General features: G+C 36.7%; 1 protein-coding gene across 1 annotated transcript in view; it reads right to left on the bottom strand.

Annotated features, from left to right (window-relative positions):
* Positions 1-27,052, bottom strand: part of TRIM37 (tripartite motif containing 37) — a 129,989-nt gene that overhangs the window by 32,605 nt on the left and 70,332 nt on the right. The window contains 5 exon segments of the mRNA XM_030295180.1: positions 7,645-7,839; positions 18,312-18,397; positions 21,818-21,954; positions 23,195-23,410; positions 24,307-24,421. Of these exon segments, the coding sequence (XP_030151040.1) occupies positions 7,645-7,839; positions 18,312-18,397; positions 21,818-21,954; positions 23,195-23,410; positions 24,307-24,421 (749 nt within the window).

Genomic DNA, 27,052 nt, shown 5'->3' with positions numbered 1-27,052 from the left:
CATCAGTCTTTGCAGCTTCTAAAGTAACAATGTTTTCTCTCTTCCCAGAGAAAGTAGTTGTTTTTCACCCATCCCACTCCTCAAATATTAAAATAGAGGTATAAGTAAGGAAACTACAGACTTTCTACTGCAGAAAGGAAAAAGATATCAATATTTTGAAAAATCAAAGAATGTTATGACAGACTCAAAGCAAAAAGAAACCAAGCCTTACCCCCCACCTAAAAAAACAAAAATGGGGGACCAATAGCCACTAAATAGAAAAGAACAAGTCCTTTATTAGCAGGAATGACAGCTGAAACAGCCTGCCTTCTAGTATAGAAGATGAAGTGCTGTAGAAAGTAAACACTGTAATGTGTTCGACAGCCAATCCCCCACTTCTACCTTGCAGAAAGGACTCAGATTGTGTTCAGGTATCAGGCAGTAGGCAGCAATGTGCTCAGGGAGGTTAGATCCCTCCTTTGGCCCCAGGACATACGAGAGTCTAGAACTGGTTCATTCTTCTGACAGTGTTTAGGGTGGGTACATCACTCAGCCAGCCAAAAGTCTGGGGTGGAAGTGCTTCTGAGAAAGATTTTCTATCTTCATAGGGAGATTTTACTGTCTTTGTTTATTTAAGAAACATCCATAAAGAGCTTACTGAATGTCAGATATTTTAAGGAAATTAAGTCATTTAATCCTCTCATATCAATCCTCTGAGGTAACTAAATACTATTATTATCTCCATTTTATAAATGAGCTAAGGACAGATTTTAGAAATCTAGGATTTAGTCTCAAATCTACCATTTAGTTGCTGTAACTTTCTCTAAGTCCACCAACTTCTGAGTCCATTATTTACTTGTAAAATGAAGACAATAATATACACATAACAGGGCTGTCATGAGGCTCAGAAGACACAATGTTTGTGAAAGCACTCTGTGGTGTAATCCTCCATCCAACCCCTTTCCACCAGGATGTCAGAAATGTTTTCTAAAACCCAAATCAGTTATTATTTTCTATTGCTTTCCTGCTGACAATCATTCACGAAAGCACCAGCATGGAACACGAGGCCCATTATCTGATTCTACCCTACCTCTCAGTGGTTTTATCTTCTACCTCTACCCCAAACATATTCCAATGTTTTGGTATTACCTGCAACTCTGTAATACATAGGCAATGCTATATCCCCTTATGCTTTTCACATGTCCTATTTCCGGTGCTCCCTCTGTTAACTCAAGCCCATCAGATGAAATCTGAAATGTCTACTTCTTTAGGCATCTAAACCACCAATTGCCTCACTTCTTCCAAATCAATTCTGACCCAATTTTGTATAATACTTAAGAGTATACTTCTACTACAGCACTTTACACATTATAGTAAGAAAGACAAACATACAGACTGAAAAACCAAAGGGTAGAGATAACATCTTAGTGATCTTTGTATTCCAGGCCGAACAGCTTATGGCACAAGATATTCACAATTTTTATTTATTTATTTTTGAGAGAGCAAGCAAAGGAGGGGCAGAGAGGGGGACAGAGGATCCTGAGAGAGAGAGAGAGAGAGAGCGCACAGAGGAAGGGCAGAGAGAGGGGGAGAGAGAGAGAGAATCCCAAGAAGGCTCCACACTGTCAGCACAGAGCCCGTGACTTAGGGCTTGATCTCAAGAACCGTGAGATCATGACCTGAGTCAAAATCAAAAGTCAGACAATTAACCAAGTCAGCTTACCCAACTGAGCCACCCAAGAGCTCCACAAGATATTTCAAAATGTTTTCCTAAACAAAATCTAGTACCCCACATCTACAGGGACTTAAATATGAAAATCTGTATTAACCCACATGGCCCAGTTTATTATTACTAGAAACTGACAAGACCTTTAAAAAGTAAAAATCCCAAATGGGAAAATATAAAAAAAAAATTAAACAAACCTCCATCAGCTGATAATCAAACAACTACCAAGATTGTTTGAAATGCTAGGCACTGTGCTGGGCAGGACAGACAACAGTGAACAAGACAAACCCTCAGTCTTTGCTCTCACAAAGCTCTCAGTCCAGCTGGAAAAATGAAAAATAATCTATTTCAGTACCATGTGATAACTGCCAAGACAGGAAAGTGTAATGGGATCTTATACCACAGGAACCTGACAATTTAAAGAAAGTTACTGCGCTGAAAATAAGAAGCTTTCCTGAATGTGCCAAGTTACAAGGTTAATTAGAATTGAGAATCTCATCTGTAACCATTCTTTCATATCATTCAGTTATGGCCTTCAAGATTGATAGTTCTTTAAAGCTTCTTCTCCAGATTTCAGCATCAATCAATGCTACCACCATTCTGCTCACCTAAGCTTTTTCAGAATCATTAGCACATTCCACTCAATTGCCAAGCCCTGTAATTGTAACTTCACAAGATTCCACATACTACCATTGCCATGCTACAAATAAAATCTTAATTATATAGAGAGTAGACTGATGTATTCCTTAGAAGTTAAGTAGAACTTTTATAATGTCAAAAGATTCTGAAGATCTCAGATCTACGTATTTTTGCGTATACGATGACTGAGAAAATATCCAGAAATGTATGAATTTGCCCTCTCATACTAGGAACCACTGAAATAAACTTCTACAATAATACCCTCATTAAGCTTCCATTTCTGATAGTTTTCTGGGCACTGCCAGCCTTCTAAAAAGCAGCTTGAATCAAACCACTCCTAAACTGCAACTGGCTTCTCAAAGCCCACTACGCATCATTCCTCAGACTAGGCATGCAACACCTTCCATGGAATAACCCTGTCTGACTTTCTATTTCTACTCACCACTACATGTACCATAAAATCTGGTTCAAATATATTATCTGTAATTCATACCCTGATTGATACCTCTTAAAATGCTTTTACAGTACAGTATGATGTTTTTAAGAACATGAACCTGCAGCAAGTCTGATACATAATAGGTTCACTCAATATGTACTGAAAGAATGAAAGGAAAATAAAGGAATACTATGGACAACGTTATGCCAACAAATTTTTGATAACTTAGATGTAATGGACCAATACCTTGAAAGACAATCTGCCAAAAACCGAAGAAGAAATAGATAATCTGAAGAGGCCTACATCCACCTTCTATTATCTCCAAGAATATAAGTAGGGAATACTTCCAAGGAAGAGGGAATACTTCCAAACCCAATCTACGAGGCATTACTCTAATATCAAAATCAAAGACATTACAAGAAAACTACAGACCAGTATCTTTCATGAATAGAGACAAAAAAAAAACAAACCCATCAACAAAACATTAGCAAATTAAATCTTACAGTGTATATAAAAAGGATTATATACCACAATTAAGTGGGATTTATCCCAGATATGCTGGTTTGACATTCGAAAATCAAATAATGTAAAGCATCATATCATATCAATAGATGCAGAAAAAGCATTTGACAAAATCCAATACCCATTGATGAATTTAAAAAAAAACAAAAACAAAAAACAACTCTTTGGGCACTTGGGTGGCTCAGTCAGTTAAGTAACCAACTCTTGGTTTTGGCTCAGGTCATCTCACAGTTTCGACTTCAAGCTTCACATTGGGCTCTGTGCTGGCAGCACGGAGCCTGCTGGGGATTCCCCCCTGCTGCTCCCCCACTCACGATGTCTCTGTCTCTCTCAAAAATAAATAAACTTTAAAAAAACAAACAGGGGTGCCTGGGTGGCTTAGTCAGTGAGCATCTGACTTCAGCTCAGGTCATGATCTCGTGGTTCATGAGTTTGAGCCCTGAATCGGGCTCTGTCCTGACATCTCAGAGCCTGGAGCCTGCTTCAGATTCTATGTCTCCCCCTCTCTCTGCCCCTCCCCCACTCATGCTCGCTCGCGCTCTCTCTCAAAAATAAACATTAAAAAAAAATTTTTTTAAAGAAACAAAACTCCTAGTAAACCAGAATAGAGGAAAGTGTTCTCAATTTGATAAAGAATAGCTATGAAAAACCTACAGCTAACATCATACTTAATGGTGAAAACCTCAAAGCTTTCCCACCAAAATCAGGAACAAGGTTAAGGATGTTCCCCTTCACCACTCCTTTTCACCACTTTACTGGAAGTCCTAGCTAATGCAGGGAGAGGAAGGAAGGAAGGAAGGAAGGAAGGAAGGAAGGAAGGAAGGAAGGAAGGAAGGAAGGAAGGAGAAAGAAAGAGAGAGAGAAAAAGAAAGAAAGAAAATGAAAGGTACACAGATTAAGAAAGAAAGAATAAATCACTGGAATCTGCTCCTGAAATCCTTGCTGCATTATATGCTAACTTGGATGTAAATTAAAAAATTAATTAATTAATTTTAAAAAAAGAGAAGAAAATAAACAAAGAAATAACTGAATAAACAAAATAAACACTGAAACCGAAACAAGCATTTTAATTAAAAAGAAGGCTGGATCTATCTGCAATGTTAGCTTTTCATATCCTCTCATATAGGTTATCTTCAGTTAGTTTCCATGACTTCTATTTTCTTGGTTTCTTTCCTTTCCAAAGGTTCTTTAATCTGGTTCATCTTCCACACACTTAGTAAAAACAGATGTTCACCATTATCATCCCAAGCCCTCTTCCTGTTAAAATTTTCTGAAAACTCCCTCTTCTACAATCTAACTCATTTAGTTTTAATTATCCAGTATCACCTCTAGGCAAATAACTGCCTATATTCCGCTTCTTAATTTTGGTATCTAATAGGCATCTCTATTTTGATACCCACTGGCATGTAGATATTTAAAGATTTGCTCTTCCTCTCTACTGTTCCCCCTTCCTCATCATCAGCATTTTGATCACCTGGATTGGAAACTCAGATCATTTCATTTATAGTATTAATTTTACATAGAAAACTTATTTTTGGATAACAAAGATCTTATTCTGTTAATAGTGTATATTCATTTTTCCATTGATGTTGAATGTTTTTCAAAAACATGATTTTACCTGTCTATAAAATACACACAGTTAAGCTATAATTTTTCAGACATAACTACATTGTTGGATATTTTCAAACAACTCTGACTGTTTTCTATTTCAGATATACTCCTAAAAGTGAAAATAAGCATTGAAGGATAGAGGTATTTTATTTATTTATGTATGTATGTATCATTTTATGTATTTATTTGGGGGGGGGGCAGATAGAGGGAGGGAGGGAGGGAGGAAGAGAGAGAGAGAGAGACACAGAGAGAGAGAATCCCAAGCAGGCTGGTACTGTCAGTGTGGAGCGCAATGCGGGCTTGAACTCACAAACCATAAGATCATGACCTTAGTCATAATCAAGAGTCGGAAGCTTAACCAACTGAGCCATCCAGGAGTCCCAAAGGATAGAGGTATTTTAAACCTAGTACTAAAATTTCCTTCAAAAAAGTTACCTGCAGTAACCTGCAGTTTCCTGCAAAAAAGTTACCTACCTTCAAAAAAGTTACATCTACCTGCAGAATCATAACTTGTCTGTTCCACTAGGTCATTGCAAGTAACACTGGCTGTAATTTAAGCAAAACCCTTGTCAAGGTGTTTTCTTTTCTTTTTTTTTTTAAAGCTATTTCTTTGATCACAAGAACTGTATGTGATTTTTATTTTCTTTGCAATTTTCTGTATTTTCCAAATTTTCTACAATAAAAATATCACAGAAAAAAATGTAAAATTATATACAGTGTGATTAAGTTTTATAAAAATGCAAGTATAATACAAAATGTACTTGGATCACAGATAAAAGACAAGTATTTCATAACATAACTGGAGACAATCTTTCAAATTGAGGATCCAGACTTCCCAGAGTATACCTTAGAAAGAAAGAGGCCTAGGGGTGCCTGGGTGGTTCAGTCAGTTAAGCATTCAACTTCAGCTCAGGTCATGATCTCATGGTCCTGAGTTCAAGCCCTGCGTCGGGTTCTGTATTGACACCTCAGAGCTTCAGATTCTGTGTCTCCCTCTCTCTCTGCCCACACCCATCTCTCAAAAATGAATACACGTTTAAAAAAAAAAAAAAAAAAAGAGGCCTAAATAATCCAGTCTCTGAGTTCACCCTCCAACTAGAGCAGTTCTAGGTGTTTTCTACATCAAAGCTCTGCCTCACACTTTGAAAAATGAGTTGTTGTTTTAAAGAAGCATCAAAATCACTGTTCTAAATCACTGACATTTGATTTGTATACTACTACTGTTTAAAAAGGCAGGAAAATACTGAGTATATTTTAGAAAGCTAACAAAAATGGTTTTTAAAACATGGCATTTAAAGGTAAATCCTTAGCTGTTCAAAATAAGTAGGCCTGAGAGTTTCAAAACCTCCAGGTCTGACAACACATCTAATATGTGTGGGTATACATCACATTACAGTAATACAGATGTAACTTCTCTTTAACAAATAACCTCTGCAAATAAAACACTGATGCTAGTTGGTATACGTTTTGAGGCAAATAAAACACTGATGCTAGTTGGTATGCATTTTTAGGCTACTGAACATCAAAGCACAAAACCATCTTTTTTATATTCAATTCAGACACAGTTCCACTTACAAGTTAGGGTATTATGGGGCACCTGAGTGGCTCAGTTGGTTAAACATCTGACTTCAGCTCAGGTCATGATCTCGCAGTTTGTGGATTCAAGACCTGAGGTGGGCTCTGTGCTAACAGCTTAGAGCCTGGAACCTGCTTCAGATTCTGTGTCTACTCCTCTCTCTGCCCCTCCCATGCTCATGCTCTGTCTCTCTCTGTCTCTCAATAATAAATAAACGTTAAAAAAAAAAAAAAAAAGGTATTAATGAGTCCTGCAAAACTCTTATTAAGTCATTCACAAAGAGGACAACAGTACTTCATATAAATCAAACTGTCAATCATACACAATCTAAATGCCAGATCATATACAAACATTCTAATAGACATTTTGACATTATTGTGCAAAAACATCATGGAACAATAACAACCAAAAACTTAACCTGATTTATATTAATGTCCTTTTTTTAAAAATTTTTTAATGTTTATTCATTTTTGAGAGAGAGGCAGAGAGAGAGGGAGAGAGAGAGAGAGCAGGACACAGAATGTGAAGCAGACTCCAGGCTCTGAGCTGTCAGCACAGAGCCCAACAAGGGGCTCAAACCAACAAACTGTGAGATCATGATCTGCGCTGAAGTTGGACACCTAACCGACTGAGCCACCCAGGCGCCACTAAATGTCATTTTTTAAAAGAAGAAAACATCCGGCCACTTGAACAAGGATATGATTGATTTTTAAAATGACTGTAATTTGTGATTAATTTGTATTCAATAAAATTTACTAATTTTGGCAAGTTTCCACAAATATATATAGTCAAATAATTATTACCACTCTGTGATTTTTATTAACCCCCCCCCCCAGTTTTCTCATTTGTTATTTAAGCTGATCCCTTCTTTCTCCCTTCCTGGCCCCTCTGCAACCACTGATGTGTTTTTTTCACCACAGTTTTACTTTTTCAGAATTTCATATAATGGGATCATACAATATAAAATTTTTTGTATCTCACTTAACGGATAATTCATTTATTCTTTTTAAATGTCATGTTTTATAATACATAATGAAAAATCAACTTGCTACAGAAACATACTGTGTTCCAACACTTAAATAAGACACTTGGATTAAAATGAAGAGTTTGTTTGTAGAATCACAGAAAAAAGGGAAATTACTATTAATATTTTACCTGTGGGCTGCAAAAGTGAAGCAGGAGGGCGAGGCTGTAAGCTCCACAAATTTTCCATACTACTCCGGTCCTTAAGGTCCAACAAATGTATTAAGATTAACGGATCAATGTCTAATAAACTACTGGTAGCAGCAGAACATAAATGTGCTCTTCTTGACATTCTGCTACTGGCGCCCAGATAGCCATGGTTACTACCTGCAAAAGAAACAGAGAAGAAGAAAATGCATGCTATAAATTTGCACGAATTTAATTATCATTAAAAGAAAAAGTAAATTGGTTAGTGTGGTTTGAATACTTGTCTATGGACCTGTCTTTTAAGAGTTGGTGTAAGAACATGGTGAGAAGCAGAAAGGAGAAACCAGATTGCCAGAGAGGTATACAGAAGCACAGTGACTAAGCACTGGCCTTATTACTATCCAGAATTCTGGAGGAACCCTCAACCCCATCCTTAGGCCTAGAAATAAAAAGGTGATAACATATATAATATACACAATAAGGGAGATAAGGGTGAGGAAAAGGAGAATATATCCCATAACCCAGTGGTCTTCAAAGAAAGACAAATCCCCACAGTATCACAGATCCCAAGAAACTAGACACCAAAACAGTACTCTTCTTGAGGAGTTTTTAGACTGAACTTTTTAAGTTTATTTATTTATTTTGAAAGAGAGAGACAGAGAGACACAGTGAGCAGGGGAGTGGTAGGGTCAGAGAGAGAGAGATAAAGAGATAGAAATAGAGAGAGAGAGAGAGAGAGAGAGAGAGAGAGAGAGAGAGAGAGAGAGAATCCAAAGCATATTCTGTGCTGACAGTGCAGAGCCCAACGCAGGGCTCAAATTCTTGAACCGTGAGATCATGACTAGAGCCAAAACCAAGAGTAGGACACTTAACCAACTGAGCCACCCAGACACCCCTAGACTGAACTTGTTAATGACTGATGCACAGTATGGACACCTATGAGCAATGTGATATCTGTATCACCTATATTGGACTAAGCTCCTTAGGCTAAAGAAACCACTGGACTTGTATCTAGTGCCTAGTAAAATACCTAGCAAATATCAGGTACAGAAATGGTGGTTTAAACTGACCTCCTTCAATAAAACTATTTAAATATGTTCTAAAGAAACTTAAAATTTTAAAGTGTTACATTCAACAAAGTCTTAAAATAGATAATATAAAAATAACATAAAATAACCAGGTTCCGACTATTCATGAGTTTTTCAAAGAGATCTGGAAGGAAATAACTTAGGAGAAAAGTTCCAAATATTCACCAGCTTCAAGCTAATTATCTACTTATATATATTCCATCTATATTCACATCCTCACCTCTTCCAACTTCTTCCTCTTCCTCTTTATGAGGTTATCATCCTACTGCAAATTTTTCTTCCCAGCCTTGGTACCCCCTGCAACTCCTGTTAAAAAGAGCAGAAAACTCCCCTTTTCCTCAAACTGCTACAACTGCTTGGTCCTTTGTAGGAAGGCTCTCACTTCATTTGGTGACTAGCACCATGCCTGGCAGCACCAGTCAGCATTCACCTGTACCATGGCCTCTATCTCAGGAGCTCACTTGGATCTACTTGGCCCTCATCCTGCAATGACACCATGGAGGATAAGAGGAATCTCCTCATCAAGGCGGTCAGTATAAATGTTAAACCTTTCTGACCAGGCTTGTTTGCAAAGGCCCTGGTCAATGTCAACATTAGGAGCCTCATTTGTAATGCAGGGGCTGGTGGACCTGTCCCAGAAGCTGGTGCTACACCAGCAGGAGGTCTGGGCTCCTCTAATGCTGCTGCCCCAGCTGAGGAAAAGAAAGTGGAAGCAAAGAACTGCAATTAAAAAAAAATTAAATAATTACTTAAAAAAACCACACACACCTATCTGCAACAGGAATAAAATAGAAATGTGGATAGAAGGGAAAAAAAAAAAAAAAAAGAAAGTGAAAGCAAAGAAAGGAGAATCTGAGGAGTCTGATGATGATACGGGCTTTGGTCTTTTTGATTAAACCTTTGTGACATACTCAAGAAAAAGCTGAACTCTTAAGAAAAAGAAAAAGAAAAAAGCAGAAAACTATCCCCTCTCCACCTTAAAACTGCATCTTACTGATGAATGGATAAAGATGTAGGGTGTGTGTGTGTGTGTGTGTATACACAATGGAATATTGCTCGGCTAGAGGGTATTATGCTAAGCGAAATTAGAGAAAGACAAATATCGTACGACTTCACTCATACGTGGAATTTAAGATACAAAACAGATGAACATAAGGGAAGGGAAGCAAAAATAATATAAAAACAGTAAGGGGGACAAAAACATAAGAGACTCTTAAATACAGAGAACAAACTGAGGGTTGCTGAAGGGGTTTTGAGTGCGGGGATGGGCTAAATAGGCAAGGGGCATTATTAGGAAGACACTGTTGGGATGAGCACTGGATGTTATACATAGGTGATGAATCACTGGATTCTCATCCTGAAATCATTATTGATTTCTAACTAACTTGGATGTGAATTTTAAACAAACAAACAAACAAATAAAAAAAAAAAAAGAACACATCTTAACTCTTTTCCTTTACTAGGAAGTTTCCAAATCAGGCTGCATTTGAGGAGTTTTAAGAATTACAGTTTCTTGGGGCTCCTGGGTGGCTCAGTCGGTTAAGCGTCCGACTTCAGCTCAGGTCACGATCTCGCGGTCCGTGAGTTCGAGCCCCGCGTCGGGCTCTGGGCTGATGGCTCAGAGCCTGGAGCCTGCTTCGGATTCTGTGTCTCCCTCTCTCTCTGCCCCTCCCCCGTTCACGCTCTGTCTCTCTCTGTCTCAAAAATAAATAAACATTAAAAAAAAAAATTAAAAAAAAATTAAAAAAAAAAAAAAAAAATTACAGTTTCCTTGGAGCACCTGGGTGATTCAATCTATTAAGCATCCGACTTCCTTGGAGCACCTGGGTGATTCAATCTATTAAGCATCCGACTTTGGCTCAGGTCATGATCTCACAGTCTGTGAGTTCGAGCCCCGTGTTGGACTCTGTGCTGACAGCTCAGAGCCTGGAGCCTGCTTCAGATTCTGTGTCCACCCTGCCCCTCTGCCCCTCCCCTACTCGTGCTCTGCCTCACTCTGTCTCTCAAAAATAAACGTTAAGGGGCGCCTGGGTGGCGCAGTCGGTTAAGCGTCCGACTTCAGCCAGGTCACGATCTCGCGGTCCGTGAGTTCGAGCCCCGCGTCGGGCTCTGGGCTGATGGCTCGGAGCCTGGAGCATGTTTCCGATTCTGTGTCTCCCTCTCTCTCTGCCCCTCCCCCGTTCATGCTCTGTCTCTCTCTGTCCCAAAAAATAAATAAAAACGTGGAAAAAAAAATTTAAAAATAAACGTTAAAAAAAGAAAAAAAAAAGAATTACAGATCCCTTCCTCCACTACAGATGTCTGAAAAAGAATATTGGAGTGGGATCCAGGATCTTTTTCTTAAAAGCTGCCCAGGTGGTACTGACTGGATAATAAGTAACTCAGCAGCCCTGTATATTTTATCTACTGCCCTGGTATCTAGTTCTTCTTTAAAAGTAGAAGTTGCCCATTTTTCCATGTTAAATGGACTTTTTTAACAGTAGCCCTCTCCTGTTTCTCAGTGCTCTTCCAGGCCTTACTTTCACCAATAAACAAAAACTCCCTTCCTTCGTGGTTTATGCTCTTTGGCGACTCCCTCCCTCCCATGTTCCCATCTTTCTACTAACTATCCACAGGACATCAAAGACTGTAGCATCTATTTCAGTTTCCCTCTCTCAGAGCTAATATTGCCATTGTACTGGGTGTGTTGTATATGCATATCTGTCTTATACATAAGTATTCAGCTTAATAAATGTTCACAAAGTATCAGTACCCCCAGACCTTCCCACGCCTCCTAAAATTGCTTACTACCTTCCTCTCCAAAAGTAACCTCCATCCTATGGTTAAAACCATAGATTACTTTTGCCTGTTTTTAAATTTTATATGAATGAAATGATAATGTGCTCTAATATCCTGCTTCTTTGTTCAACATTATATTCAAGAGATTCATCTATATTGTTATATGTAGCAGTTTATTCATTTTCATTATTGCTGTGTGGCATCTCAGTATATGAATATACCCCAATTTCTTTCTTTATTCTATTTGGAAAGAATTTGGGTTGCTTCTAGTTTTTAGCTGCTAAGAATAAAGCTACTAAAATTCTAAATACATAAACTGCTTTTGAAGGTCACATGAAGAAAATATAAAATACCTCATAAAAAAGCAAATCAATCAGTGACAGGTTCCCCCACCTCCTGAGCCAACCCCCTACTAAAATGTCACACTAAAAATAAATAAATAAAATAAAACAAAATAAAATGTCACACTGATCTAAGTTCTTGATTTTATCATAGTACCTGTGTGCAGCAGCATGACATTCAAGGTCTTATACAGTCTAGTCTTAAACCAGCTTATTCACATCTTTTACTGTTATAAATTATGTTTATTTTTCTTCTTAAATTTTTTTAATGTTTATTTATTTTTGAGAGAGAGACAGACAGAGCACGAGCAGGGGAGGGGTAGAGAGAAGGAGGGAGACACAGAATTCGAAGCAGGCTCCAGATTCTGAGCTGACAGCACATAGCCTAATACGGGGCTCAAACCCACAAATGAGATCATGACCTGAGCCGAAGTTGGACACTCAACCAAATGAGCCACCTAGGTGCCCCGTAAATTATGCTTATTTTTCTTAATTAAAACACATACATGCATACATACACACACACACACACACACACACAATGACAACACCTAAAAAAGAATGATGCTGCTCTAAATACTCTTCTAAAAATCTACTGGCAAGCCCTGGCTCATACAAAGGAATGTGTATGTTCATCTTTAAAACATATTGCCTAACACGTTTCCAAAGTAGTGCTACCAATTTTCATTCCTACTGACAAGGTATGAGAGTTTCCACCTCTCTACATGCCTTCAATACTTAGTATTGCCAGTTTAAAAAATATTATCATATATTAGTTGCTACAGTGGGCGTGCCAACAGTATCTTATTGATTTTTACTTCACACTTCCTGAAAAAAATAAAGAAAAATGAAGAGTCTCAGAGATCTGTGGGGTCTCATCAAATGTACCAACATACATACAATGGGGGTAACACAAGAGCAAAGAGAAAGAATGTTCAAAGAAATATGGCTGAAAACTTCCAACATGATGAAAAATATTAGTCTATCACATTCAAGGAGCTTAGCTCAACAAACTCCATGTAGGATAAATACCCAAGAGATCCATACTAAGACATAATATCAATTTGCATTTCTCTGATGAAAGAGGCTAAGTACTTTTTAAAACGTGCATTGGTCATCTCAATAGCCTCCCTCATGAAGGGTGTATTCCAATCTTTTGTCCTTTTTTACTGGGAGGTAGTCTTACCTTTTTCTTGTTGATTTGTAGAAGTTCTGTATATGTTATAGACAAATCTTTTGGAAATTTTTAATTTATTTATTTATTCCAATTAATAAAATCTATATTGTTTGTAATAATAAATAAATAAATAAATAAATAAATAAACAAACAAACAAACACTGTGCCTTTCTAGACCAGATTACATAGCTGAGACCTTCTAAACAGTTAGATATTTGGGTCTGGAGATCAACACATAATTGTCCCACAGGTTTCTCAAAATCAACAAAGATCAAACTGAATATAGTATCTTCTGCTGCTGGACTCACTGTCTTAGGTAATGGCACAGCCTAACCCAGAAACCTTAAGGAATCATCCCCACATATCCACCAAATCCATCTCATCCAGTTAGATTCCCAAGTCCTATTGATTCTACTATTTAACATCTTTCAAAAAATTGTCTCCATCCCTACTACTACTACCCTATGTTAGGCCCTCATAATTTTCCCTTCTGGAACATTTCAGTAGTTTCTAATTAATCTTGTCCTTTAACTCATCTTCCACTATGTAACCAAATCTGATCATACTTCTTTTTAAAGACCTTTAATGGTTCCACAGAATAAAGCCCCAAATCCTTAGCCTAGCAAATGAAACTTTCCATTACCTGATCTGGGTTCCTGCTTACCAATCTCCACTGGCCTGTCCCCATATCAAGTCTCAATATTTCAAGTTTCTAAAAAGAACAATGCTGCATCTTTTGCTTGAATGCCTTTCCACTCTTAATCTCATTGTTTCCCTGCTCCTCTAATGAACTTTTAGCTCATCTTTCAAGAACAAAAGCAAGCACCACTCCCTTTCTAAAGCCTTTTTCACTCATTCCTAATTACCTGTTCTATTTTTAGTATCACCCTATATCTGTATTTACAATCACAAAGTTCTGTAATCACTAGTGCTAGATTCTCATTTTAAAAGATAATGCTCATTCATCTTATTATCCCAATGAACAACACAATGCCTGATGCCAAGTGGGCAATCATTAAATACCTGTGGAACAAGTAACCTTAAAGGTCTTTAACCAAAATAAGTAACAAATGTTTTAAGTAATAACCTACATAACATCAATTTGTTATACAAGTGCGTCATATTACTAGAATCTTTTAGTTCTCAAACAAGATTCAACTAGCTAATGTTCTAGATTAGAATACTTTTACAAGGGGCACCTGGATGGCTCAGTTGGTTAAGTGTCCGACTTCCGCTCAGTTCATGATATCGCAGTTTGTGAGTTCCAGCCCAGCAATCAGGCTCTGTCCTGACAGCTTGGAGGCTGGAGCCTGCTTCAGATTGTGTGTCTCTCTCTCTGCCCCTTTCCTGCTCGTTCTCTCTCTCTCTCTCTCAAAAATGAACATTTAAAAGTTTTTTTCATAAAAAGAATACTTTCACAATGAAACTTTTTATTTACATTTTCAGTACTTAATATAAGCGGAAGTTCTCTTGTAACTAATGAAAATAACTGAATAAACTAAAAGCATTCTTGATGGAATGAGGCCACCTGAGTCATTAAATATTCATTTCAAGCTATAACCTTATTTAATACTATCTACACATTGAAATTAAGTAAATGTTATTTTACCTCATACCTAGCTTCTGTGTAACGAAGATCTTCTAGTTAGTGGATAACTTAACATCTTTAACTGATATAATTCTTTAGATGATTGTGTGGTTCTGAAATATGAAACTCAAGCCTGAAATGGACTTTCCATAATTAAATTATAACAATAATACATTCCACACTCAGCCCCACCTCACCCTTAATTCAGCTTTTATTCTCTTTATATATTAAAATGTTTTATTTTAGAATAGTTTTAGATTTCTATAAAAGGTGCAAAGATAATTCAGTGTATTCCTATAAATCCCATAATCCATTTTTCCCACCGTCAACAACTTTCATCATCATGGTACATTTATCACAACTAATGAATACTGATATGCTATTATTAACTAATAAAATCTGTACTTTATTCAGATTTCATTAATCTTTCTCTAATGTACTTCTTGTGCCTCAGGGTTCCATCTAGAATACCAAATTACACCTAGATGGTCATTTCTCCTTAGGTTCCTCTGGTCTGGGGTGATTCCTCAGAATTTTCTTGCTTTTGACAGTTTTGAAAAGTACTGGTCATATATTTTATAAAATGTTCCTCCAACAAGGGTTCATGTGGTGTTTTTCTCGTGGTTAGATCGTGTTTATGGGTTTTTGGGAGGACAACACCACAGATGTAAAGTACAATTCTCAACACATCATAACAAGGGTACATATGCTATCAACATGACAACATGGATGATGTTAAATTTGATAATTTGGCTACAATGTTTGCCCTGTTTCTCTGGCATAAAATTATTTCTCCCTTTCCACTATATTTTCATCTAAGCAAGTCACTAAGCATAGCCCACATTTAAGGGTAGGGAGTTATGTTCTACCTCCTGAGGAGGCAATATCTAAAGAAACTGGGATTCTTTTGTAGGTGTACTATCTTACGTATCTTAGCTATCTTTTCATACATCTATTCACCTTTAGATTATCAATTATGTTAAGAGTAAGTAATTTTCATTGTATTTCCCAAAAATCTTGATGTAGGAAAGGCATTTGACAAATGCCAAATACTTAAAATTCCCAAAAGCATACAATAAAAATTATCTGGGTATGATTCACTATTGTATCCTCAGCACCCACAATTTAGTGTCTGAGGTATAACAGGTCCCCAAAACTATTTATTGAATTAATAAATTACAATTTCGGGGGTGCCTGGGTGGCTCAGTAGGTTTAGCGTCTGACTTCAGCTCAGGTCATGATCTTGCAGTTTGTGAGTTTGAGCCCTGCATCAGGCTCTGTGCTGACAGTGTGGAGCCTGGAGCCTGCTTCATTCTGTGTCTCCCTCTCTCTGCCCCTCCCCTGCTTGTGCCCTGTCTGTCTCTCAAAAACAAATAAACATTAAAAAATTTTTTTAAAGTAAATAAATGAATTACAATTTCATAATTATAGAACATAAGCAGCATGGAACAGAGAAGTCTTTTTATTCAGTACTATAGCTCCAGATAGTAAAATAGTACATAGTTCTAGGCAAGTGTCCAGTAAGTATTTGGTGAATGAATGAATAAATTGAAAAATATAACCTCTTATTTACCCATTACCCAGTATGTATAAAAATGTTTTACATAAGTATTTCCCTGTTATATAGTTTAAGAGAGGAAATGACAGATTTAACTAAGAAAAAGTATCCCAGAAGGCTGAAAAATATTCAGTAACCTTGATTTAATATATCCATCTTCCATTTTATACCAAGATAGCCTCTGAATTTTTCTATACTATTTAAAACTTTAAAAATTACATTCAACACTTAGTAAAAATAAATATATTCACTCAATATTTATCTGAAAAATATTAAATGATCACTTATTATATTTTTAAATGTCAGGGATACAAAATTAAGATGTGCATTATTTCTTGGCATACAGCTTTGTGGAGCTCAGAGCCAAAAGGGATAATGGGCAGCTAAATAAGCAATTATAATCAGGTTTAATATTTATTCTAATAGGTTAATTTGAGGGAGCAGAAAAAGACCCAGGGCACACAATTGAGGAGGGCTTCCAGGAATAGAATACAAGCTAAAATTAAGAAGGAATAGGAGCTACGCCCAGCATGAGGAGAGACACAAGGAACATGGTGGGAAGCACATTTGGGGGGATGAAAGAAGTTCCTCTAGACTAAAAAAATGACAGAGGCAAGTGTGAGAGACGTAAGGCTACAGAAGTGAGTAGGAGTCAGCATCTGAAAGGTCTTCAGTACCATTAAGCAAGTTTGGATTTTATCCTGTAAGTAAATGGAATTCAATAAAGGGTTTTAGAGTAGAGAAGTGACATGATCAGATATAAATTTGAAGGGGGAAAAAGAACTCATTTTGAGCATATGAAAGGAAGAATAATGGATACAAGGAACCCAGACAAGAGACTATTTTGAAAGACAGTGGCCTAGACTAGGAATGTCAAAGGAAAGTACAAATGAATTCATGCACTATTTAGGTAGAATCAACAGATTTTGGTAATGTATTACAAGCAAAATTTAAGCAAGAGGAAAAGATGAAGAATGTATAGCACCATCAATCACTAAGATGATGAGCTATTACTGATAGGCAGGCTGATAGATAAAAAGACAATGATTTGTTTGGGAGACACTGAATCTGTTAACATCAAAACCACACAGCTACATGGAACTGGAAGTTATGAGAAAAATAAAAGCTAGAGCTAGAACTTAGAGAGTAATCAGCATATAAATAGAATTGAAGTACAAGTGGAACTGAAATCACCTAGAAAAATGTGAGAAGTAGGAAGAGTACAAAGCATGGGTGGAAGTTGCAAGGCTTCCAATGTTTAAGAGGTCTTCAGAGATCCAAACACGCCACAGAATATGCCAGTGTTTGTACCAAGGGCAACATCAATAAATAGCAATACAAAGCTAGCTTATAATTATTTTAGCCAAGATTTGCATGCTTAATTAAACAGGTCCAAGAACACAAGAGAAAAACTCAGCATTTGAGCCACTTCATCCCAACAAGAACAGTATGGTTTGGCAAAAATCGGAATCTAAGAAAAAGATGATATGGAGCTCTAGATTAGTTCTACCAACAGCTACCTATGTGACCTAGGCAATTAAATCTCAAGTTTTTTCAATGCATAAGATGAGCTCTCAAAAAGTCCTTTGTAAGTCACAGTCCATGAATCTATTCAGATTATTCTATAGTTAAATTAGATTTACAAACAAGACAAATATCATAAAAGGATAATTAATACATAACCGTAGAGAAGACCAAGAACTATGGATTAAGACAAACCCAAAACTCAAATCCCTCTTTCATTTACTAAATTGTGAATGAGAGCAAGTTGCTTAAATTCTCTACATACCAGTTTGTACAGCTATAAAAAGCAGATAATATTAAAATCTATCTCACAGAATGTGAGAAATTAATGAGAAAAGGTACATATAAAAGTGCTTGTGCACAATCCTTGGTATGTAAGAACACTTACCAAATGTTAGCTATTATTGCTGTTTTAAATACCATTAGTATACACTCTAAGATATGTAATATATATTGACACTTCCAATATACAATATTATATACATATATAGCACTTCCAATACCACAAGCTATATAGAGCAGTGGCTGCCATATATTAAAATATGATAGAGAAGAGGAAAGAGAAGACAGAACAGCTTGTGCATCTTAGCCTCTGTACCTGGTGGTCCTGCAGCAGCTGCATCTTCCATAAGTTCTCCCTCTTCCAATTCCATGTTGTTGTATTCCACATCATTTTCTCCCGACCTAAGAATATACAAAATTCATCATTCCTATACAGCAAGGACAATTAACATTTGTCACACCTCGCTGGATTTTAAAACAGTAGTGCATAGCTTTCTCCTACAAAGTAAGACATGCTATTTCTCAATACGGAAATGAGGAAAAGGACTTTTAATATTATCATGGTAGTGTTAATGTTCAAACTACCTTTCAAAAAACACCGAGATGGTTGGCAACATTTTTCTTTTGTAAAATTTACTTATTTATTTTGAGAGACAGAGTGTGAGCATGGGAGGGGCAGAGAGAGAATCCCAAGCAGGCTCCTCCCTATCAGAACAGAGCCCAGTGCAGGGCTTGAACTCACAAACCATGAGATCATTACCTGAGCTGAAATCAGGAGTCGGACGCTTAACTGACTAAGCCACCCAGGTACCCCAATGTTTAATTTTTAAAATAGAAAATATGAGAACCATTGTAAGCAGAAGGAACTATATAGCTTTAAAGAATTTATAACTTAATGGTAAGAAATTAGGCTTAAAACACTACCTTTAAGGTTAAAAAAAGATCAAATTAACATATATGGTTACTTTTTTTTTTTTTTTTTTTTTTTTTTAAAGAGAGAGAGTGTACATGCAAGTGGGGGAGAGACAGAGAATCCCAAGCAGGCTTGACATACAGTGTGGATGGAGCTCAATGCGGGGCTAAATCCCACAACTCTGGAATCATGACCTAAGCCGAAATTAAGAGTCAGTCAGCTGCTCAACCAACAGAGCCACCCAGGCACCCCATCAATACTGTTTTCTTAAGATGGTATTTCAGAAAAAGGGTGTTGCCTCCTACCAAAGTCCTCACAAAATCTTTCCTACCAAAAAAACTACTATTGCTTTATTTTTTTAATTAAAAAATTTCTTTTAATTTCCTTATTTACTTAGTGATTGATTTTAAGTAAGCTCTATGTCCAACATGGGGCTTAAATTCACAACCCCAAGATCAAGAGTCACATATTCTACCAACTGAGACATCCAGATGCCCCACTTATTATAATGAGAGTGCTATATGGAACAACACTAACCAATGCTAGTTTGGGATATTTAAGGAACTCACAAGGGAAATGAAAGCAAAATGAGCTATTGTGACCTAAGATAAAAAGCTTCTGCACAGCAAAGAAAACAATAAAAAAAACTAGCGGTGCCTGGGTGGCTCAGTTGGTTAACCGTTGGCTTCAGCTCAGGTCATGATCTCATGGTTCATGGGTTCGAACCCCATGTCGGACTCTGTGCTGAGACCTGGAGCCTGCTTTGGATTCTGTGACTCCCTCTCTCTCTCTGCCTTTCCCCTGCTAATGCTCTCTCTCTCTCTCAAAAATAAATAAACATTAAAAAAAAAAAAACTACTAAAAGGCAACTGACAAAATGGGAGATAATTTGCAAATGACATGTCAGATAACAGGTTAGAATCCAAAATCTACAAAGAATTTATCAAACTCAACACACAAAAAGCAATCCAGTGAAGAAATGGGAAGAGCACATGAATAGACATTTTTCCAAAGAAGACACAAACACATGAAGAGATGCTCAACATCACTTATCATCAGGGAAATACAAATCAAAACCACGATGAGATACCATCTCACAGCTGTCAGAATGACTAAAATTAACAACAGAAAACAACAGATGTCGGGGAGGATACAGAGAAAGGGGTACCCTCTTACACTGTTGGTGAGAATGCAAATTGGTAAACCCTGGAAAACCGTATGAAGTTTCCTTAAAAAGTTAAAAATAGAACTACTCTATGATCCAGCAACTGCACTACTAGTTACCCAAAGAATATAAAAACATTAATTCAAAGGGATATAGGCACCTCTATATATAGCAGTGCTATTTACAACAGCCAAGATATGGCAGCCCAAGTGTCCATTGACTGATGAATGGATAAAGAATATTTGGTGTACACACACACACACACACACACACACACACACAGGATTATCATTCATCCATCAAAAAGAATGAAATTTTGCAATTTTCAACAACATGGATGGAGCTAGAGAGTATAATGAACACTAAATGAAGTCAGAGAAGGACAAATATGATTTCAATCCTACGTAGAATTAAAGAAACAAAAGAAATGAGCAAAGAGAGAAAATGTGTGTGGGCGCACGTGAGACAGAGAGACAGAGAGACAGAGAGACAGAGAGACGGGGGTAAGGGGGGGAACCAGGAAACAGACTCTTAACTATAGAGAACAAACTAAGGGTTACCAGAGGGAAGGTGGGTGGGGGAATGGGGGGAACAGGTGATAGGGTGGGAAGACATTTACAGCCTCAGAATATGTCCCTATAGGGTATTTATTAACTACAAAGGGAAAAATTAGTAATTTCAGATTGGAGAAACCTGACAGACATCACGTTAACCAAGTGATCTAGGGGCGCCTGTGTGGCTCAGTCAGTTGAGTGTCCGACTTCGGCTCAGGTCATGATCTCGCGGTTTGTGAGTTCGAGCCCCGCCTCGGGCTCTGTGCTGACAGCTCAGAGCCTGGAGCCTGCTTCGGATTCTGTGTCTCCCTCTCTCTCTGCTCCTCCCCTGCTCACGTTCTGCCTCTCTCTCTCTCTCAAAAATAAACAAATATTTTAAAAAATTATCTTTTAAACCAAATAATCTAAATTAATGGTACAGAGATAAAAGACATGTGCTCTCCCACTACTCCATCATATGAGGTCCTGTAAAGGTATCATAATTTCTTTAGTACTCCTGCCTGAAGTGCACAATCTTAATTTAATTGTGAAGAAACATTTGGACAACTCCCAAATTGAAGCTTGCTAGGAAAGAACTGCTCTTTCTCTGAAGTGTCAAAGTCATAAACAAGCAAACAAACAAACAAAAAAGATCAGGTGATCCAAATTAAAGACTAAAGAAACTTAACTAAAAGTAATGTAATACTGCTTTGGATCCTAGACCAAAGGACATCAATGGCAAATTTTTAAAAGGTAACAGATTATAGTATTACATCAATGTTAAATCCTGAGTTTGATAACTATACTGTAGTTACATAGGAAACATAGTACACAACGAAAAGTATATTCACCTAACTCGAAAGTCTCACCAAAAAATATTTTTATAAAATACAGAAAAGAGGAACTAAGCAAAATATTAACATTTGGGGAATTAATCTGGACAAAGGGAATATGGGAATTGTTATCTAGCATTTTCTCCATTTTTCTTAAATTGAATAATTGAAAAATTAAAAAGAAAAACTAAAGCTAAGTTTGGAACCCAGAGGTGTGAAGAAGGAAAACTACCTTTCCTTCAAGTTCCTTCATTTATATAAGATACTCTACAGCAAGTAAACATGCTGAGTATCTCCACTTTTAGGCCCAAATTTAGTTAATATGCTTCTAATAATTACTACTTAGATGCTTTATGGCAGTTAATGTGAGACACTCACATAGTTTCTTCATCAATGTCATTTTCTTCTGTGTTACTTGTTGCTGTGGAGCTGGCAGAGGAACTGCTGCCATCGAGGTGATTCACTTCATCTTCACCAACAAGATCCAGATCCAGATCTCCATCTGAAAGTTCATGCTAGATCAAGGCAAAGAAACAAGACTTCTATCTCAAATGTTTTTACTCATTGATCATCTGATCCAGCCAATGGACCAAGCACCAAAGAATAATGAAATGATCAGAATTCTCTCTCCTGTGCATAGGCAGTTGAACCCATTAGAGAACAGCACACAACCACATTATCTGGTTCCACTAATAACTTATTGCTGCCATTTTCAGTTAGGCCTTCAATGTGACTAGAGATGCTTCATATACTCCACTGCAGATGCCAATGAGGCTCTTCACAGGGTAACATTTCAAACCATCATCCTGTAGTCCGACCTAATCTCTAACATCAAGGACATCATAAAACTCTTGTCACCTATCTGCATAGAAAAACACACTGGTTATTATGTGTAAATACCCCCAAATTTTACCTGCCCTACCTCCAAACCCCATCATTAATTCCATTAACACCCCTTTCACAGGTTAATTGCTTCACCTGAGTGCTCCATTATCTCCTTAAATAGTTCGTTTTGTCAATACCTTAACTGACCTCTCTCCCCACTGGCTCCTTCATTTTAGTACATACTTGAAGTGTCCTATCTTACAAATAACAACTATAACAACAAAAGCTGGTCTCTGCATCACTGTCTTACTTTTCAACTCTATTCTTTTTTATGTTTATTTATTTTGACAGAAAGAGTGGGAGAGCGGGGGAGGGGCAGAGAGAGAATCCTAAGCAGGCTATGCGCTGACAGCGAGAGCTCAATCCCATGAACCACGAGATCATGAAGTGAGCCGAAATCAAGAGTTGGATGCTTAACTAAGTGAGCCACCCAGGTACCCATAACTTTAAACAGTAACAATCACTTCTCAAATTCTCATTCTGGTTGTTGTTTATCTAGCATAAAACCTGGCTATCTCCCAAATCCTAAATGATTCTACCTACATATGCAAAAATAAGGTACTGTACTAGTTTTAGTGAATGGAAATAGATCAGATTTGTTAATTCCACAATTTGTATAGTTGTATATTTTCCGGAATGTGTGTCAGTTTGTTTGGTAGAACATACGTTTTCTATAATAAATTAACTTTAGAGCCTTGTAACACTTTGATTCAACTTCTGACTTAATATTTACAGAAGGGCATACTCTACTAAAGCAAATAAATGGAGAAGTCTTTCAGTATATTGATTCCTCTATATATGCTGGAAACCATGGTCTTATCATTTCTCTTACAAAGCACAAAATGAATCTAAAACAAGTCTAATTATTACATGATAATCTTCATTCTGAATCTTTTCCTCTTCTTCATCCTCTTTGACATCTCTTATAGAAGCTGTAGTAGGACCATCCTGGAGAAGCATATCGGTGCACGGCATAGGCTTCTTAGCACGTGTCTCAGGAGTGTCATCATTTTGAGGGCTCAGATGATTATCTGGTGGTGACAAATCTCTTGATTTCTGACTTCGAGATAACTCAATAGTAAGTCTCTTTTAAAACAATAACAGCACACATAAACATGAGTCAAAAGAAGAGTTCCCTGGTACAGTAAAAATATTTTCAGTAAAAAGATATATCCAGATGTTCCTAAAAACATTTTTGAACCATTTCTCTCACTCCCTCCAGGTTTTGCTTATGGAAAAATCTATGGCAAAAAAAAAAAAAATCTGCCCAATTTACCCTCATTCTTCTTATATGCAGCCCAAGCTGCACATACAATTAGCAAACTGTAAAGTCAATAAATATAAGCAGTTTTAAATAGTACACTTAACATGAAAATCTCTCAAAGCATGTATTCATTCATATTTCCTCCCTTTTCTATTAACCATTCTCAGCACTTCAATCCTATAACCCCATCTCAATTTCCACTGGCAGAAAGAAGAATCCCTTACATAATATAATTTACCACTGTAAGATAAAAATTCCTTAACTGATCCTCCATAATGCTCCATTCAAGAATAGTGAAAATTCAAGATGTGGCAATTTTCAATTATTCTATAACTTAGAATCCTTTGACTTCATGACAGCATGGAAAACAGAAATACTCAAGTCATTGAGGAAAACACAAAATGTTTACCTCAATGAGAGCAGCACTGTCCAATACAGTACGGAAATGTTCTATATGTGCAATGCCCAATAGAAGCACTTGAAATGCGGCCAGTACAACTAAAGAACTGAATTTTTTATTTTAATTAAGTTTGCATAGCCATACGTGGCTAATGGCTAACAAACTGTGAAGAGTGTAAAATTAGAGGCTCAAAGGTGGGAAGCAGATGGGAGAATAAGATAATTGGACTTTTCTACAAAATTACAAAATCTAATTACAAATGTATCAGGCCAAAAACACAATATGAAACACTAAACCCAAAATACATTTTTTCCTTACCTCTTTAAGGTTATTTATTTGTTGGATATAGCTAGTTTGTGCAGCTTCTAATTGAGTAATATACCAATGCTGGTCCCGGCATTTTTGAAAGAAAGTTGGAGAACGAACCTGAAACCTTAAAAGAAGAACTGCACATGAAACGTGATCCAAACAGTAAAATATTATCAACCAAGCCTTGAATCTATAACTATAAATTCTATAATTTTAAGTTTACTTGATTACACTACAACAAAGCTAAAATTCAAATTGAATTCAGAGCTGCTGGTATCAACCATTTATACATACAGTTTACAAATTAGAATGACATAATGTTCTGAGAAGTTCTCTTCAAGAGGGAGGCAAACCATAACAGACTCTTAACAATAGAGAAGAAACTGAGGGTTGCTGGCATGGGGGGGAGGGTGGTTAGAGCGCTAAATGGGTAACGGGTATTAAGGAGGGCACTTGTTGTGATGAGCACTGGGTGTTATATGTAAGTGATGAATCACTAAGCTCTGCTCCTGAAACCAATACACTATATGTTAACTAACTTGAATTTAAATAAAAACTTGGAAGAAAAAAGTTATCTTCAAGTCAGTTGTCTAAATTCAAACTATACTTTTGTAAAGAAATAACATTACATATCATGGTTGAAGCTCCCAAACTACTAGTCAAATACATTGTTGATCATGAGATGGGAAGACCATGCTATGCAGGAAGAAAGAAGCTAATGCTTTCCTTCCCCTTTCTTGCTTAGGTCAGGCACTACAAAAATAGGCAAAGTATGTTTTAGACTCTGTTTTTTTTTCTTTCCTGCCTCCATCTCATGTCCCCATTTTTCTTACTCCTCAATAAAAAAATAATTTAAAGGATCAACTATCCAGGACTGCTTTACTGTCCCCAAAGAGTTGCATCCTCTAAATAACCTATATTCTAAACCCCTCCAGAGAGCAGCTTAAATCAACCCTCCATATATCACAATACAGCATATTTCAGGAGGGTTAGGGAAAAAAACAAGTATAATAAAGGATTTTAATGGGTAAGTGATAGGATCTCAATCTTTTCAGAGTTATCTGTACTTTTAAAACACTAATACCTACTAATGCAAAGAATCTCTACCTACGTCAGATGAATGAAAATGAGTCTATCCTGAAAAAATTTTCAGTAACATGTAAAGATGTTTCTAAAGAAAGGAAGAGTCCCAAGAGAAAAGACTAACTTGGAAGCCTGCAAATCCTCTTTCCAGTCTTGTCACCTTTATGTTAAATACTATTCCATTTTTCGTAACATTTTAAAGCTAGTATAGGAATCTACTGACCATCTAGAATTATCTGCAGCAGATAACTATTTCCAGTCAAGCATACTCAGGCATTAGAGGTCAGAGATTATTCACTCAATCACTAGCTTAAGTGGATACTGCCTACTCAGTATACACTGGTAAGACTTTCAAAAGACTATTACCTTTGAATACCTAATGAACTACAGCCAAGCCCACACATTATCATTAGTTAGTATATGTATCATCAAAACAAAAGCAAGCAACAGGTAAAATTCCTTAACTTTCTCATTTAACAAAAAGAGAATAAAATACATATTTATTCATATGTAGTTGTAGAAAAGCCTTAAAGTAACTTTCTGATATGTACATTTAAAATTCCTTCAGAATTTTGAATTGAGGTTCAAATTTTCAGCGATCTCCCATTAAATATTATGAGCAATAAGATAATTAAAAGCCTCTTCTCCACGAATCCTACAGCAATTATTTTATACTGCTATTATAGCACTATCTTTTAGAAAAAATTGTTTTTATCTACCCATTTCATCTTGATTTTCCTGAGGACAAAATCCATCTTATTCTTTCTTAATATTAACCCACTGCCACTCAGTAAACATTGCTATATAAATGATAATAAGATATTACAATAGGAATCTGTCCCTGCACTAATATTCAAGCCTGTAAGTAAAAGTTTTGTTATAAATAGGGATGGCCTAAATAAAGAATTAGAATTTGGGCTAAACTGCATTTAAAAAAAAAAGAAACTATTACACAGATTTCCACCAGAAAGATTCAACATTACTATGACTCCAATAAGGAGAGGACTAAGGATTTAAAAAAAAAAAAAAAAGCTCTTGGGGCACTTGGGTGACTTAGTTAAGTGTCTGATGCCTGATTTCAGGTCAGGTCATGATCCCAGGGTTGTGGGACAGAACCCACATTAGGCTCCATGTTGACAGCATGGGATTCTCTCTCCCTCTCTCTTTGCCCCTCTCCTGCCCTCTCTCTCTCTCTCTCTCTCAAAATAAATAAATAAACATTTTTTTTTTAAAGGCCCTTTTGTAGGCTGGTCAAATTGATGGCTGAATAATTTTGCTATCTTCCCTATGGTAAAGTATGGAATAGCAACAAACTATTTGTTTTGGCAAATAATAATAGTAATAACAAAACCCTGAAAGGTTATAAAATGGAACTAAAATAATTCCCCAAATGAAGGCAAAAACAAGAATCTTTTTTCCTACACTGAAAATGCAATACTCTTTTATCACTTATTCATTCTCCCAAAAGGGTTATGAAGAACACATACGAGTAAAGGTTCATACAACAGCAACTCCTACAGCATGCTCTGAATCAAAGAGCTCAGAATAAGTGGAAATTAAGAGTATACCAAATCAATCCCAAGGAAAATGCTCTGAAAATGGTTTTCATGGAAACTCCTTAAACTGTTAAACATTGTTCAAAACATAATTGAATCAGGACACTTGGGTGGCT

This window comes from Lynx canadensis, chromosome E1, assembly GCF_007474595.2.
Source record: "Lynx canadensis isolate LIC74 chromosome E1, mLynCan4.pri.v2, whole genome shotgun sequence".
NCBI lineage: Eukaryota > Metazoa > Chordata > Mammalia > Carnivora > Felidae > Lynx > Lynx canadensis.
The sequence above is the reverse complement of the archived record's forward strand: the minus strand, read 5'-3'. Positions and strand labels throughout refer to the sequence as shown.